Source organism: Ixodes scapularis, unplaced genomic scaffold, assembly GCF_016920785.2.
Source record: "Ixodes scapularis isolate PalLabHiFi unplaced genomic scaffold, ASM1692078v2 PGA_scaffold9__187_contigs__length_104089568, whole genome shotgun sequence".
Classification (NCBI taxonomy): domain Eukaryota; kingdom Metazoa; phylum Arthropoda; class Arachnida; order Ixodida; family Ixodidae; genus Ixodes; species Ixodes scapularis.
The window spans coordinates 8,897,678-8,913,228 of record NW_024609884.1 but is presented as its reverse complement, the minus strand read 5'-3'; the positions used below and the strand labels follow the sequence as shown (position 1 = coordinate 8,913,228).

At 42.3% G+C, this 15,551-nt stretch overlaps 1 protein-coding gene across 3 annotated transcripts in view; it reads right to left on the bottom strand.

The window, feature by feature from the left end:
* Positions 1-243: 243 nt before the first annotated feature.
* The window catches only part of LOC8029061 (meckelin), a 40,109-nt gene continuing 24,801 nt past the window's right edge, over positions 244-15,551 (bottom strand). The window contains exons 21-29 of one of the 3 annotated variants that reach the window (XM_029972522.4): positions 15,095-15,235; positions 11,626-11,706; positions 11,445-11,561; positions 8,874-8,990; positions 6,929-6,959; positions 5,488-5,576; positions 1,855-1,957; positions 1,629-1,771; positions 244-1,246 (exon numbers count right to left, since the gene is read on the bottom strand). In XM_029972522.4, the coding sequence (XP_029828382.2) occupies positions 1,166-1,246; positions 1,629-1,771; positions 1,855-1,957; positions 5,488-5,576; positions 6,929-6,959; positions 8,874-8,990; positions 11,445-11,561; positions 11,626-11,706; positions 15,095-15,235 (903 nt within the window). In that variant the 3' untranslated portion in view covers positions 244-1,165. Of the gene's footprint in view, positions 1,247-1,628; positions 1,772-1,854; positions 1,958-5,487; positions 5,646-6,928; positions 6,960-8,873; positions 8,991-11,444; positions 11,562-11,625; positions 11,707-15,094; positions 15,236-15,551 lie in introns of those variants that run through there. The other 2 variants (XM_040207012.3, XM_040207013.3) reach the window with 2 other exon arrangements.

Sequence of the window (15,551 nt, the reverse complement as noted above, 5' to 3'; positions counted from 1 at the left end):
CTAGTTTCGAAAAGTGTGAACTTGGCATTTATCTTTTAATCAGCCGTGTTGAGTCGATCTCCCTGTATTCTCCCATAGGGCGGTCCGCCTCCTGGAACCCCGAGTACCACGTGACTCGCGCCGCGCTGCTCTGTCGGCAGTGTCTGTCCGCACCCCCCCCCCCCCCCCCCCCCCCCCCCCCCCCGCAGCCCCTTCGTGACGCCACTGTATCTACCCTGTGAGAAGAAATAATCTACCCACAAACCAGTTTGCAAATAATTTATTTGCGTACAGTAAAAAAAAAAAAGAATTGGCAATGTTTAATAATGCATGAAATGGCAAAGTTCTATAACGCATGATATGGAGTTTTTAAGAGTGACTGTTTCAATTGTTTGGAAGTAATTAAACAGTTACTTGTTCCAGGAATGAAGCCAGGGAGGGGGAAGGAGGATACTGTAGGGTTGTCACATGATCAGGGAGGGGGAAGGAAAGGCACTGCAGGAGGGGGTTGATGGCAAAAGGGGAGCAAAAGAGGGTGGGGGCACTGTAAGAGGCTGAAGAGTGATTGGGAGAGGGGAACATAGAGGAATGGGGAGAGGGAATTGGTGTGTCTTGTGGCATAAATTTCCCCACTAAATTTAGTGTTGGAACTGAATTTGTTGCGTCCCATGACCAAGGTGGGGTGGGGAAGGGAGAGGGTATCCTAGGAGGATGGGAAGAGGGGGGGAAGGAGGGGGAGCAAGAGGAAAGATGTCAGATGTGGAGGACACCCGGGGGAGGGGGGGAGAGAGAAGGGGACAGAAACGATGGAGAGAGGGGATTGGTGCATCATGGGACATCAATTTCTCCGCTACATTTAGCAAAGAAAGTGAATTGCTGTATAGGTCACGTGACATAAATTTCCCCACTAAATTTATTAAAAAAATGCACGAATGAACGGACAGACATCCAGACAGACAAACAATATTTTGGGACTAGGGGGTTCCGTTAAAAAGCATTTTATGCTTTAAAAATAAAAGATGAGGTTCTACAGCGGTTCACTAAATGTAGTGGGAGATCAAATTCAAGTCCTACATTCCTTTAGAAAATCCCCCCTAGCATAAAATAAATACTGTGACAGCAGGAGAATGAAGCATTGAAGATGCCAGTTAGATGAGAGACCTTGATCATGAGTTCCTTCTAGGTTTCACCACAAGAACCTTTCGTCCACAAGAGCCTTCTTGACCAGGTTTCTCCTGCTCAGCAATCTTCGAAATCCTTCTAACATCTGAAAAGTTAAGAATATTTTAGTACTTCTTATGCCACCTTAAAGGCCAATAAGCAGCCAGAAAAAAAAACAAAAAAACTGCCTCAATTCCTCCTTTCTGTATAAGAAAGAGGGAACCATCCTCTTGCTGCAAGTAGCAGCTTAGAGACCCACTCCTGTGGGGAGGAAGAGAGAAGAATGCAAGAGAATGGAGAGAAGGAAACGAATTTCTTCCTGGAAGATGACGGCGGAATTTTCACTACACAACTACACAAGTCTCCACCTTGCCACATAGAAGAAAACTAAAGAAAAAAGCAAAATCTTTGCCTCAAGTCTACTATTGCAGTTTAAATTGTTTCACTTCAATTTTTTTTAAATACTTTTTATAGATAAATTAGCAAACCTTGTCAATGATGTAGGTGAAGACTGCAGAGATGACAAAGTCAGAAGATGCAAAGTCAATCACACAAAACATGAGCATGTCGAAAATAACAAGCGTAAGCTCGTGCCCATGGTAGATGACAGCATCAAAGGAGTGTCCATTATCTGAAATTATATAAAAAGCAGGTCATAAGAAAATCAATCTTGATAAAATGAAAACTGATGCATCCAAAGTTTTTTTTTCTTACCATTGTAAAAAAAGCCACGGTCTACAACGTCACTGAACTCAATGTCAAGCAACTTCTCAAAAAGTGTTCGATCTTTTACAGTGTAGTCAATATCCTTCAGGGACTGTAAAAGCACACAGATCAAAATGAGAAAAAGTAAAACAGTTAAAGGGGGGGGTGCAACCATTTCCGGACTTCGGTCAAAAAGTTGTGGAAGTCGCCCTCTGACTACTTGTAAGGTAAAGAACAGAACAGAACTCCGATTTCGCCTGCGTGTCCTCGTTGTTGTGTAAAAAAAAAAAGGATAAATATTGGCATTTCTGGCACCTCTCAACTCACTCCGTCTTCAGGGTCACACCTGGTCGCGCTTCTAGTGACGTAATTCGAGCTGCCGTGTAGGTTCCCCGCGTTTTCTCTCGGAGGACGCTTCCTCTCCCTCTATCTGTTGAGATTAGTGGGCGTTATGCTGCAGTTTAGAGTCGAGCAAGGTCAGGTAATCTCGCCATAGTTCCTTCGGCTGCCACTTGCGGCTACAGGTGGGGGAGAAAGCTAGACTTTTGCTTTGCGATTATGTAGCGGAATCGCAACGTTTTTTAATGAAGGAGATGTTTTCTCTATCCTCCGGGACACGATAAATAATGTAAAAATGACGAGATACAAATTCTTTTAATCTTAAAATCGTTGCACCCCCCCCTTTAATGATGTCTGCTCACATGAGGCCAACGATGCAGAGCTGACAAAAATGTAAATACAATATACAGGGTGTTTCACCCATGAATGAGAATAGTAATTAAAAAAAAGAAGGCACTTGAAATGAAGTGATTCTTTTGGGATAACAATATTGACCATGGCGAATGTCAGGTTATGTAAGGTGATAAATACCAAGTTAGTGACCCAAAGTCGCTCATGAACTTTTGAAATATGCTCCTTGCCTGCCACAATCCATTTAGAGCTTTTTGCCAGTCGTACAAGTACTATCTCCCAGCTGGTGTTAGAACTTGGACAACTAAACTGTACTCCATGCTATTCTCTTCTCTGGTAAATTTAAACTGTAAAAAGGCACACCATGCTCTGATGTCTCCTCAGGCGCTCAGCTATAGGCTTTTTTTTTTCCCCTCAACTTCAGAACGGGGGACTCCAGGCAGCCTAACTATGCCACAAGACGGCACGGAAAAGAATTTAATTTTTCTGACTTCTAAAAATTGCTATAGCATATTTGGAGGACAGGCAACAGGTCTCCAACTGAAATGTGACAGATAAGGAAAATATTTTATAAGGTAGACAGTAGATTTTAGGTGACTCGATTTCTAGTTATCACATTTCATTCATACTCTGACGCCTGCCACAGTTGACAATGCTATTCCAAAGAAATCATTTCTTCATTTGAAGCATCTTTTTTTTTTTTTTTAATTATTTACAGTTATTGGTGAAACATCTCGGAGAGTCGCAGCCTGCGGGATGAGACTCTCCAAGACACAGCCCGCAGGCTGCATCTCGGAGAGTCGTGGCCTGCAGGCTACGGGCAGCCCGCATGCTACGGGTGATCTGATCTCGTCGGTTCATTTTCGCTTGATAAGGATCCCTGCCCTTTTAACATATTCACATAGTTTATACTTATCTGTGTTCATTTGCCCTTTGTCTCGCTTAATTTTTTGCTTCCGATCTTTTTGTAATGTACAAAAATTCCGCTATTTGGCTGCAAGCGCGAGCTATTTATTGAAGGATGCATCTCGGTTGTGCAAACTCCCGATCAGCGGGAGCAAATGCCAAAGATGAAGCTACAAACTCGGGATTTTTTACTTAAAAATATATATATATATATCCCCATTAAAAAACAAGTATATTTGTTCAGGGCGTTGTAATAAAAACAGTCAGAAAAGCAAGAACTGTCAATTTAACCGATTGTTTCTTAGGGACACAGTGAGTTTGGTTAATTCTTGAGTGAATCAAGCAACGGGAACGATAGTGTACTTGTTCTCTTGTTCCATTAAAAATGCCAGCACGTTGGCAGGGCGGTATAATTTTAATTCTTGTTTTCACATGAGGTCAGGGCCCAAAGTAGTCATTCAAACAAATCAAATCTATAGATGTGACTGGCAAAACTGAGAGTTTACAAAAAGCATAGAGCATTGAGAACCCCTGATTAGAATATAGTTTTCCATAGACACACATGCAGCTCATTCACGACACGCTTAATAACTCTGACGTGGACTTCTTCACTCATTTTGAAAAGTTCAAGAAAAGTGTACTATTACGTTTCCTTGCTAGTCATATTTTTTAATTGCCTCACGTATATATGCACCCCTCCTAAGGCCTACCAGGTGTTTGGGGACACTACAGAACACATGATTGGTTGATTGCAGGGCTGGGTGGAGATACTCCAAAAAGTATTTGGGAATACAAATACTGAGATTCATGTATTTTAAGACTCAAAATAGAGATACTGAGATACATTTGTATTTTATGCAACGGGATTTTAAGACTCAAAATAGAGATACTGAGATACATTTGTATTTTATGCAACGGGATATCCCGAGATACTTCTGCAAAAATGGCGAAAAAGTACTCTGGAATAAAAAGACGGATACTTATAGAAATACATTTGTTCCCGAACGGTGTTACGTGGGGAGGGTGTAGTTTGTGGCAAATGCAAACGGTAAGTACGCTTGTACTCCTCTTTTTGTGTCATTTCATGCACTTCCCCTTGCTTTGAACTCTTCATTTATATTAATGCCGCTAAAAACAAAAACAAAAAAACTTCACCCCCGATGAACCACATAGTTACTGAACGGTAAAGACTGCGTGCTTCGCTTGACAAAAGGCGTCTGCACGAAATGAATCCTGTTTTGCCGTGACAGAGCATCTCAAACTGTTGTGTTGTATGCTTCTGAATCACCCATAATGTGGGGAGACTAGACAACAGAGCCATACCTTCTCTACACTCAACTCCTTTACAGCGTTCGCTCTAAATCAACTGGAAAAAGTGAAGGGCTTCGTGAGAGGCCCGTTCACACTCTTGTGACCCCTTAAAACTTAGTGCCTTGGAACCTCTTAATATCTCGTACGAGAGGACATACTGGTGCCATCTATTGGGTAGCAGAGTAAACTTAGCGGTACGGCATATTTTCTATTTCTCTAGCGCATTATCCTTTCTTCCTTGGCTCAAAAAAATTTTGTCAATGTTATAAACGAGCCTTTCTTATAGGTGTTAGCGCAATTGACCTCGGAAATCTCGCAAAACCTTCGCTCTTGTGAAACGCAGTTCCAGGGTCACCGCATAGATGGCACCAGACTGCCCGTGTGTTCCCTCATCCTAAGAAATTTTAAGAGGTTTCAGCAAGTCTCGTCTCTCTCGGTCGTACTCGGTTGTAAGAGTGTGAACGAGCCTTTATAGGGCAGGTTCACATTATAAATTTGCCCACTTTCCACTTCTGTTGCAGGAAAATCCCATGTGTATTTCAAGTGAGCAAAACTCATTTGTGAAAAAGAAAGCTATACCTTCTCAACAGTTTTGATATAAATACCACATCCTGGCTGTCCTGGTGTTACCTTACTAAAAATATTTACGAAAGAAATGGCAATATGAATAAACCGAACTGAGTCAGCACAAAGGTATATCAGAATGGCATCGATTTGAGCAAATTTCCTGCTTACGTGATCGAGAAAGGCAGATAAAAACTTGGTGACAATGTTATATGTGTTGACAACAGTATCAATATTGGCCCTGGAAAGATGTCCATCCGCTGACAAAAAAAAAAGACAATGTTGAAAATTGGTCCGGTCACAGTGCTCTCAAATGCACTTTGATCTTTCTGAAACAGCACATATTTTTTAAAAATAGAATCTTACATGAATAAAAAAAAATCTAAACCAAGGCCATAAAACCAGAAAGCCAGTAATAGTCATGCACAATTCACCTCATTTAATACAATCATAATGCAAAGTGCCACCTCAAATATTCTGCTTAAGGGGATACTGAACCTAAATTCGGATTTTGAAAAATAAGAATGCAGAAGTGCCGAATGGGACGCTACAAACTCCAAGCCACAACTCGTACATCGGCATCTCGAATGGACGGCCATACTTTCGGGAAAGAAGGGCGCGATCAAGCGAGGGCTACGACGTCATTGTCCTCCTGGAAAATTTGAGAACGAGGGGAAGCGGCCTCGCTTTCCTCGGCCTCGCTTTTCTCCTCCTCGCTTCGGTTCACCAACTCGACGGGACGTAGCGAGGAGGAGAGGGAATGAGAATTGCGATGTGATTTGTTGTCTCGTCGGCCTCGTCAGCAGTGTTCAATCGCGCACTTCTTTTCTAAAAATATGGCGGTCCGTTAGAGATATCGGCGTATGAGTGATGTTTCGGGGTTTTGTAGCCTCGTTCCTATCCGTCCAGCCTTGTTTTGCGAGCTCGAAATTTCGGCTCAGTATCCCTTTACGACAGAGGAATAATATTTGGCTTTTTAGCCGTTAACCCAAAACGAAAGCATAAACTGTATCTCTATCATCTAAATATTTAATGATCCAATCATCCTCTCGAGAGTTACAAGTCTGAACATTCAGACTGATTCTGTCAGCATACATTTCGGTTAAACTCTTTGCCTTTCTAATAAATATTTGGCGCAGTATGGCCATAGTAGCTTTGCGCCAAAAAGCCCGTAATCAACGACATCTAATAAATATTTTTTCTCTCATTATTCAAGTAAGGGAGAGAATTTAAAACCTGAATGAATCGAGTTCAAGTGGCACTTCTCTGAGGAAAGGATCAGCTTAAGAGTAACAAACACTATTAATCAGTGTGTGTGGCTGTTTCTATTTCGAAATTCACTAAAATATGATACCGTAAAATACCAAGCATCGACCCATTGCACAACAAGCGCCCACCCCTCAATTTTGCAACATTCAGAAATTACAAAAAGGGCATAACTTTACATATTGTTGACCTAAGGAGTGCCCATCCCCCAGTTTTACATAAATTAATTATCTCCATATTTTGAGTGGGTGCTTGCTCAGGATTTCACGGCAAATGTGAAAATTATGCCAGATGCTCTCAATGTATACTAGTACTATATACAGATAAGAAAAGTGTATGCTCCTACCTATCTGGATTCTATCTGGTGCTTGAGTGTACTAGAAAAGAAACAAAAAAACAGTGTCATTTAATTAATCATTCAAGGTTTTTTTTATTTATAGCTTTATAGCGTTTTTGAATAAGTCAGATGAAGCCGAAAAACACTCACCGGTAAGAATATTGAAGATTTGAATTTATCCGAAAAGCTCAGAATTTCGTGACTGTCAGTGGTGAAAACCTAACCAGTACCCAAATATTTTTTCTTGACTCCCAGGACAACTTATGAAATTTTTATTTGTTACGACTGTTCTTTGTAAAAGTAACAAAAGAATGTCTTTTGACCTCCTATCAGAAAAAAAGGAAGTAACTTTCCTATGATAAGAGTGAAACAGGTATCGCTATCCCTGCCACTTCACTTAGAACCTTCCTCCTGGGCACATCTTTTTCCTAGATGTTCATTCGTCTTTCTCCTGCCTCCCCCTTTATGGGGATTATTTGTCGTGTACGCTGACGACACTGCCAGAGATTCAGTCAAACTTTTCAAGACCTCTGCATGATGTGCAGAAATCAAAAGCTACCTCGAAATCAGGCCAAAAAAGAGTATATAAATTTTGAAATGACTGGCAGAAACAACAATATTGTCTATACGTTTTGCCACGTACAAGCTATAGCGTGCCAAATGGAAAAGGTATCCTCCACATTGCTCAGTACTAAAATTCCAATTGGCACATCCATACGAAGAAAGCTTGTCTGGAGACAGATAAGTCTTTTTCATTAGCTGTGTGTTTTTTGTTGTTGCTGTTTTTTGTTTTTTTTTACATTGTAACCCAGGGGCAGGGGACAAACGGGACTGACAACGCAAAGGATCTAAACATAGCTGAAGTTTCATTAGGCCAAATCATCCTGTTGTCCATCAAATTTTGCCCCCGCTCCTGGGTCACCATCTCAGTATTGAACAAGCTCGCCTGCACACTTGATTCGTTTTTTGTTTTTTTTTACAAATAATTTATATAATGAAAGGCTGATCTCTCAATCTATTGGCTATGAGAAAACTTCTTTACCGAGCATCTGAAAAACTAAAAATTTTGTGAACGATGAATAAAGCTCCAAATAACACTGAATTTTAGCAAAAAAATATATTCTGAATGACACCCTCCAAATTTGCTCAAAAATAGTAGTCTGAAAATGAAGCAACCTGCTTATAAGATGAAGTTATGTTTCTAAAGTTCAACGTCATTAAAAAAATTATATAAATGTTAAATACAGCACTACTGCCAGTAATCTGCATAGTTCAACACATTTCGTATACAACTATATTCAAATAGTCTAAAGGGACACTGACACACCCTCCCCCCCCCCCCCTCAATACAATTTTAATTTTTTGCCAGGCGATTGTCAGAAGACTAGCCCATCAATATTTTGTGACAGTGTCACATATATTCTTAATAAAGTAAAACAACGCAACTGCTCGAAACCGAAACTGGACTGGGGAGGAAGAAGAAATATAGAAAAAGAAAATGTTGCTGGGAGTCACGTGACTGAGCAACTGTTTTTCTTTCAATCAACGTATTTGCACCTCTTTAGAAGCCACAAAAAAATTGGTCTATTTTTAATATTAAGTGTGTGCCTTCGATGACCCACGACTTTGATTATATTTGGTGGTTGTTTAAACCATAGAAAATGGCACGTGACCACGGAGAAGAGCGTGAGCGTGACTCAAACCGTCCAATTCTCGATCGGCGGTTTTCGGGTGGAAAGAAAACAAATTTCGAGCTGCAAATTGTGTTCTGCGTAGTTAGGGTCTCGTGTGCCATGTACAAATAAAAATCTATGCGAGCATAAATACCCTGTCAGTGTCCCTTTAAGTGAGAGATTCCCTAGTTCAGAAAATGCAAGTCCTGACTGGTAAATTTAAAGGAATGTTCCGACTTCCCGTGCATGCAAGCAAGTAAGCTTAATTGCTTATTCCTTACCATAGTAAGTGGTCTCCGCATGCGACAGTATTGCTCATAAACGCTGGCTGGCAATGCCATCTGGAAAGTTTGCTGCTCGGTATCTGGCAAGAGGCCTCTATGGCCACACAGGTCTTCCTGAAAAATGTAATAAAAAGAAAATGGGCTTCATTTATGTGTAATGGCAATACACCGACAAAGGTACAAAATTTATCCATGTAATATTCTACTGGTTCATTTTGTTTCAGCATCCATCACATAGGCTGTTCAGGAACTAAGCTAATAAAGGCTATAGAAAGGCTTTGGAATTCCAGCAGGACTCCCTTTTCCCACTATAAACTGGGAGTGCAAACTCATGCCTGTCTCAGGCGCTCTTGCTGAATTATTCCCATGGAAAACTGAGGGCAACATGTTATTTGCAAACGACAGGCCATGACACCTCTGGAATGAGGCTTTTGTTGGATATGTGGGAAAGAAGAAGGTCGACGAGACATAATCAAACCTATAAAACATGCTCTATTTACTATGTAGCTTCCCTGCTGATGCCGCCACCAATTTGAAAGCAAGGTTGATTTGTGAGTCTGCTCACCGTAGCCCAGTTGTGCAAAGAGCAAAGCATGGTGAAGAAAGTGGAGGGGTTTGCTTTCCTGTTTTGACTGGGCTAAGTTTATTGATAGCTTGAACATTTCGTGTTGGTCATCCCTGAACCAAGCTTCCAGCAGTGTTCACAAGACTAATAAGACTTCTACCAACCCCAGATGGCTGTATAAGTAAGGAAGTCCAGAGCATTCATTTATGGTTTGCATCTAAAAAGGTTTAAATATATGATTAAAATAGGTATTAATCGATTCACCAAAGCTGACCGACTTTTGTGAGCCTCTTTTTTTTTTATACATGTAGCTGTACCAAGAATTTTTCCATAGGAGAGCATTCACTATTGCTACTGTACTGGATTTGACCGGCTGAAAAATGAGATTGATGCTTGCTTCATACTTCCAGCACCACATAGCAGTTGCTTCCGGAAGCGCAGCACAAGAGCCAAAATTGTGATGCCAATCTGAAAAAAAGCTTTCTTCCACATCGAGCATCCATTGTGTTTCAAGGAGGACTTGCTATGCGGCGCTGGCAGCACAAAGCGGTCATCATCCAAATGTTACAGCCAACGAAGTCTAGTGTAGTACATAGTACTATACGAGAGTGTCAGAACTAGATAATGCAAACCTACGAAAAAACCCAAACCAGTGCTAGCCGTGCTCTAAGATGTAACACCTTAAAGAAAAATGTGCATTAAAGGGCAACTCCGCTCAATTCCGAAAAATTTAGGCTTACATGCGATTCAAATTCACAAAGCACTACTAAACAACTCTACGTCTTCGGATTCACGAAATGTGGAATATTATTTGTGTAATCCTAATTTAAACATCAGCTGATACCGAAACCGAAACTTCGGTTGCGTCAGGCAACATTGGTCTCGGGTCGTCAGAGTCATGGCCACGTCACGTCGAACCACGTGGTGTTGTGACGTTCGGGAGGGAGCGAGAAACAGGACACGCGACGCGGGCAGGCGGGCAGGTCGCTTCGCATGGCGTGGACGGTGATGGCCCTGGGGAGAGGGGGAAGGGAAGAAGACGAAAGAGGAGAAGGGGAGCGGAGAAACAGACCGATAAGCGCACAGGGCAGCGCAAACGAGCGCATCCGTGTTACGGTGATCACGTGGACGCCCGGTCAGCCAACACCGGGAGGAGAAACTCATGACGTCATCGTTCCATTTCGCTCCGAGAAGTAAAAGCAAGCAAAACGTGAGAATGACGTAGTCATGCCTCTGACGTAGTGGCTCAATGTCGGCTGCTCCAACTCCGTGGCGTTGACTGCGCTGATGATAGCGCCTCGCGCCGCACGCTAGAGTTGGCAGATTTCGGCGACTTGGCTCGCTTGAAGGTTTGCTGGCCAGTTTATTAAATATATAAACGGAATTAGATCGTAATATTTGACATGGGGTCTTCCTATATCATACTGAAGAGGGCTACATAGTTTTATAAATATCAAAAATGAAGCGGAGTTGCCCTTTAATGCTTCCAGACTTTTCTCCCCTCAGTGCCAAAAACCGAATATTGTTTGAAACATAAAATGGTTTCTCAGAGTCCATTTTTTGCAATGTAATAAATGGGATGAAGCTTGCACTAGAAAGGCAAGTTGGAATGACTATGGGTATATGTGAATAGGGGTGTGAATTGCACAGCCCTGCACAACTTGTAGCCTCAACAGTGAGAAAAGTAGACCACATCACCTTTGAACTCTGAAAGCCAGAAATGTCAGAGTGTAATAGACCAGTATCACCAGCCAGTTTCGTTACGCACCGCTGGCTCAATGCATCGAGGAAACTTTAGTCTTTTTGCACGTGGGACAACCTCGCCGAAGCACTGCACATTTAGAGCATGACACAGCACGAGTCGTCTCGAGAACTGCCACCTGCCTCCCTTGAACTAAAACATGTGCTGAACACTTGGTGAAATTGGTCTATTCAAATCCAGCTACCATTATTTGCACACCATAAGAAAAACCATACCAATGAAGCAACAAATGGAGGTGTACCTCTTCCCTACGCAGCAGTTCGTGCATTTCTCTCATGGAGACATCTGCTTGGCCTTGAGCCGACCTACCATGGATATAATATCCAAACTTTGGCTGTACAAATATGAACACACTGATCTGTGGGGGAAGGACAAAGTATATAAGCAATGTGGCGGACCAAGATTTCCCCCCTTCAACTTACATTGCTGACAGAGCACAAGTCAACGAAGTGCTGCAGTTTGTCTTCGTAGAAGCGCTCATAAATGAACTTGTGAAAAAAGACCTGAAAAGAATGAGCAAATCTGTTTCAAAATCAATACCGACTTGCTCAAATGTGATGCCACATACCTAATAGTTTCATGCAGACTGCACGCAAAAGACAGATATTTCTTCCAGAAAAAATAAGAATCAATTAATAAAAGTGTCTCCAGTGCATTGCTTAGCCAGGCAAATGAAATGCACAACACAATGAAAATAATATCTAAGCTGCATAATACCCTGATTCAACCTCTGACTGCCCTAAACAGTAAATTAATAAAAAAAAATTTAAAAATTATGGCAGCACTTTTATTGTACCTGACAAAATCGCCACATGTAGAATATGTTTTAGGTCAATAATATTTCAGTGTTATTGTTTATGTACCGAGACTCATACCATGACTTCCGACAAGAACAGCATTGGTTGTTGCTTTTGTCACAAGATCGCTTACGCCAACCAATGAGGTGACACCAATGAGGGAGCTCTGCTGTGACAGTGACACTATTGCATTGGCCACTGAAGTATGAGATCTACCAAGCCAGTTAAATCTTCTAAATTTGGTGGATTTAGCAGGTCACATGACCACTGTGGCCACGTCACATGATGACGTATGGCACTTAGCAAAAAAAAAAAAAAGCAATTGGGAGAAACCAGAGATAACCAAAATTTAACAGTAAAAAAAATAAATTTCAAAAGAAATAGAAGTACAAGAAAGAAGTACACCGAGTATAGGCTGACAATGCTGTCGCTAGTGCCACAGCTGAATGCACCTGAGAGCATATACCCAGAACCCAGTGCATACAGTTATTTGTTATGGGATGTGGATACAACAGATGTATCTGCACCCAATCCACAATCTGCATTTTTTTCTTCTTAGATTTTATGCACCTTGTGCATGTGCTCTCGCACAAACAAAACCTTCTGAAGACCACACATCTTGTGCCTTTTATTTTCATAAATTTATATGAAAACACAGACGCTCAACTGACGGATAGTATGGGTCACTGAAAATTCAGCTAAAGAGATTAATGGCACCCTCTGCACAATGCACAGTGCATGCAGTGTCCAGAGCAGTCTCTCACGCTGGGATTTTAATCTGCAGAATTTTGCAGTCTTCCAACTCACATTATAACTTAATGTACAGGGTGGCACAGGCAATCTTCTGCTTGTGGAAGATTCACTTGTGGCGCCATCTCCCAATAGGTGCAGCGAGCGGACAACAGATTGCAGCGTCTACTTGCTGTGCCTTTTGGGAGATGGTGCCACAAATTTATGCAGAGTGCAAGTTCGTCTGCTTCTTTTGCAAGGGTTGTGGTGATTTCAGGACACCAAGCTCTAATTGGCTCTGATTGAAAGATAGTGGTTAGACCTCTAGGCAGCTTGCTTTGAGGTCTACCCACTATTCTTCAATCAGGGCTCTGCATTCTGACATCACCACAACCACTGCAAAAGAAGCAGACGAACTTGCACTCCGCATGGCATCACTATACTCTGTCTGCGAACGCGTGCAACTTGAACTTCGCAAGTTTGTTGCTTTAATTTTTTAGAGAAAGAGAACTAAGCCTTGAACTTTCACATGGTAAAACTGACCTACTCTGTGCGCTTTCGGTGAAAGTTTGAACCTTCTATGTGCAGGCGCCAATTTTTCCGGGTCGTTTAAAAGCGGAAGATCTGCTTGTGCCTTGCTAGGCAATTGTGTTGCATACGTGAAACGTTCTAGCATCATAAATATCATTGTTTAGCAGCACGTCTAGCCTCTTCAGCCAGACGCCTACATTCCAAGAGCTCTTCATTAGCTAATTTAATGCATGGCATGTGTACACTTGAAATTATAAACCTGGTTATCTTCCAGAACCCTCTTAACACATTCCTTCTCGCCTCCTCGCCTACCTCTCTTCCTCACTCCACCCCTCGTCACATGACCTCCCCAGTAACCAATCAGTGTCGAGTACCTCACCCCTCCTCTCCCACCCATCAACCAATCAGTGTCGAGCCTCGCGGCCACGCTTTTATTCAGGCTTCACTTTTGGGCTGTATGAAATGCCAAACACCTAGTCAAAGAATGCTTCACGTTAAAAGTCATTAGCCTTTAGAGCAGACAAACAAACACTGACTTCTTAAAGAGGCCCTGCAATCATATTTAAGTGTCTACCTTTTTTGCGGTTTCCATGTCTCTTGGGGTTCAGGCAAGCCAGCGGGCACGGAGAAAGTAACTAGATATCAGTGCGTCACATTATAACCGGACGACGCGGAAACCTCCTCCACCAACGAGGGCGACCCGCAGTACCAAAAGCGAGCAAAATGTGACGTCTTTGGTCCTGGGCTTACTACTGGTCAGAGCCGCTAAAAGCTTCTTTTTAGTCTAAATGCAAAATATAAGCTGCGCAAACCGTTTCAATTATTTATAGAAGTAATTTTTCTTTTTTTTGCTCAGTGTTTTAGATCAGAAAAGAAACAAATGCAGTTTATGAAGTATGGAAACTAGATATGACTCGTCGACATACCCGCCACCAAGCGGTGGAAAAGGCGGCGCATACTAGAAAGGAGTAGTGGGATCAGGCGCCGACACGGAAAGGTCCCGGATGTACGCGGTGGCGCTGCGGTCGTATGGACAGGAGGATACGACCGGCTCCGAGCGTTCCGAAGGCCGAAGCTTTGTCTTGTGGTTTGGCCATTTCGCGGTATGGCAGCGCGAAGTGGCTCCCATTCTGAACTGATCTTTACCCCGTGTTTGCTCTCGTTTGTGGCCAAAGAAGTGTAACGCCGAATTAGTGTTTAATCGCGCAGCAAATGCAGTGAGAGCCGCTCTGGCCGCCCGCTGCATACAGCCTATTTAGAACATGCTTTAGTGGCTCCCTCTCGCGCCGTCGACACGAAGTGCGGGAGCCGTGAGCGCTCGATGAGCTCACTACCCCTCCTCTAGTTCGCGGTCACTCAACCAACCAAGGACGTCATGAGGGAGGTTATTTTTTGCTTGTTTTTGTAATTTTAATTTGCCTATAACTTTTAAAATAAAGCGAATTTAGAGAAAAGAAAAGTTTCACTAAGTTACTACATTCAGTGCGCTCAGGTTCGGTGCAAATTAAAAACCAGTAAAAAAGTCTTCGCACGGCCCCTTTAAGAACAGAAGAGACAGCGCCAAGCAATCTTTGCCTCAGCAATTCAGCAACCACCTGCTCTTAAAAGGTTTTACATCCCCACCCAATGTGGGAACCATGAAGATGGCATCCAGTGTGCACCCATGAGATAGCCATCTGAATACGATGCACCACCACAAACTTTTGTTAATCTTTACTGGCCTTCTGAGGTTTTGTTGCAGCTATCAGCAGATAAGCAGGGTTCTAGAGACCAAGTGAAACGGAATGTGGAGGAGAAAAAAAAGAAGTGATAAATTAATTTATAGCTGGCTTACTTGCAGTACTGCAATTGAGAGGTAGAGGGAAGCAGCTAAGGCAAACCGACAAGTGGCACTGAAAGGAATGTTCGCATTCTTGAGGTTGTGGACATAGTAACTCTCGGGAGTGGCGAGAGTCAAGTATTCCAATCCAAGCCCCTGCAAAACAGAGATTGTGAATTGTTAGTCACAATGTATGGATACATGCAGACAAACATAAATTTGCAAACACAAAAGCCAATTGTGAGAGCTGAGAAACAAAAAATTCAATTTCAGGAACTAGAAGGTTCCCTGTATCTCGGCACTGCAGTCACTGCCTGTTGAATATAGCCTAAACTAGCACTTTCAAAAAAGGGTGGCTGTAGCAACTGTGCTGTAGCAACTGCACAATGTTGAAAGTGCTTGTTGATATGTATAAACAAATCTGTATCAATTTGTGTACCTCCTATACAAGATGTGCACAGTAACTGTTCCT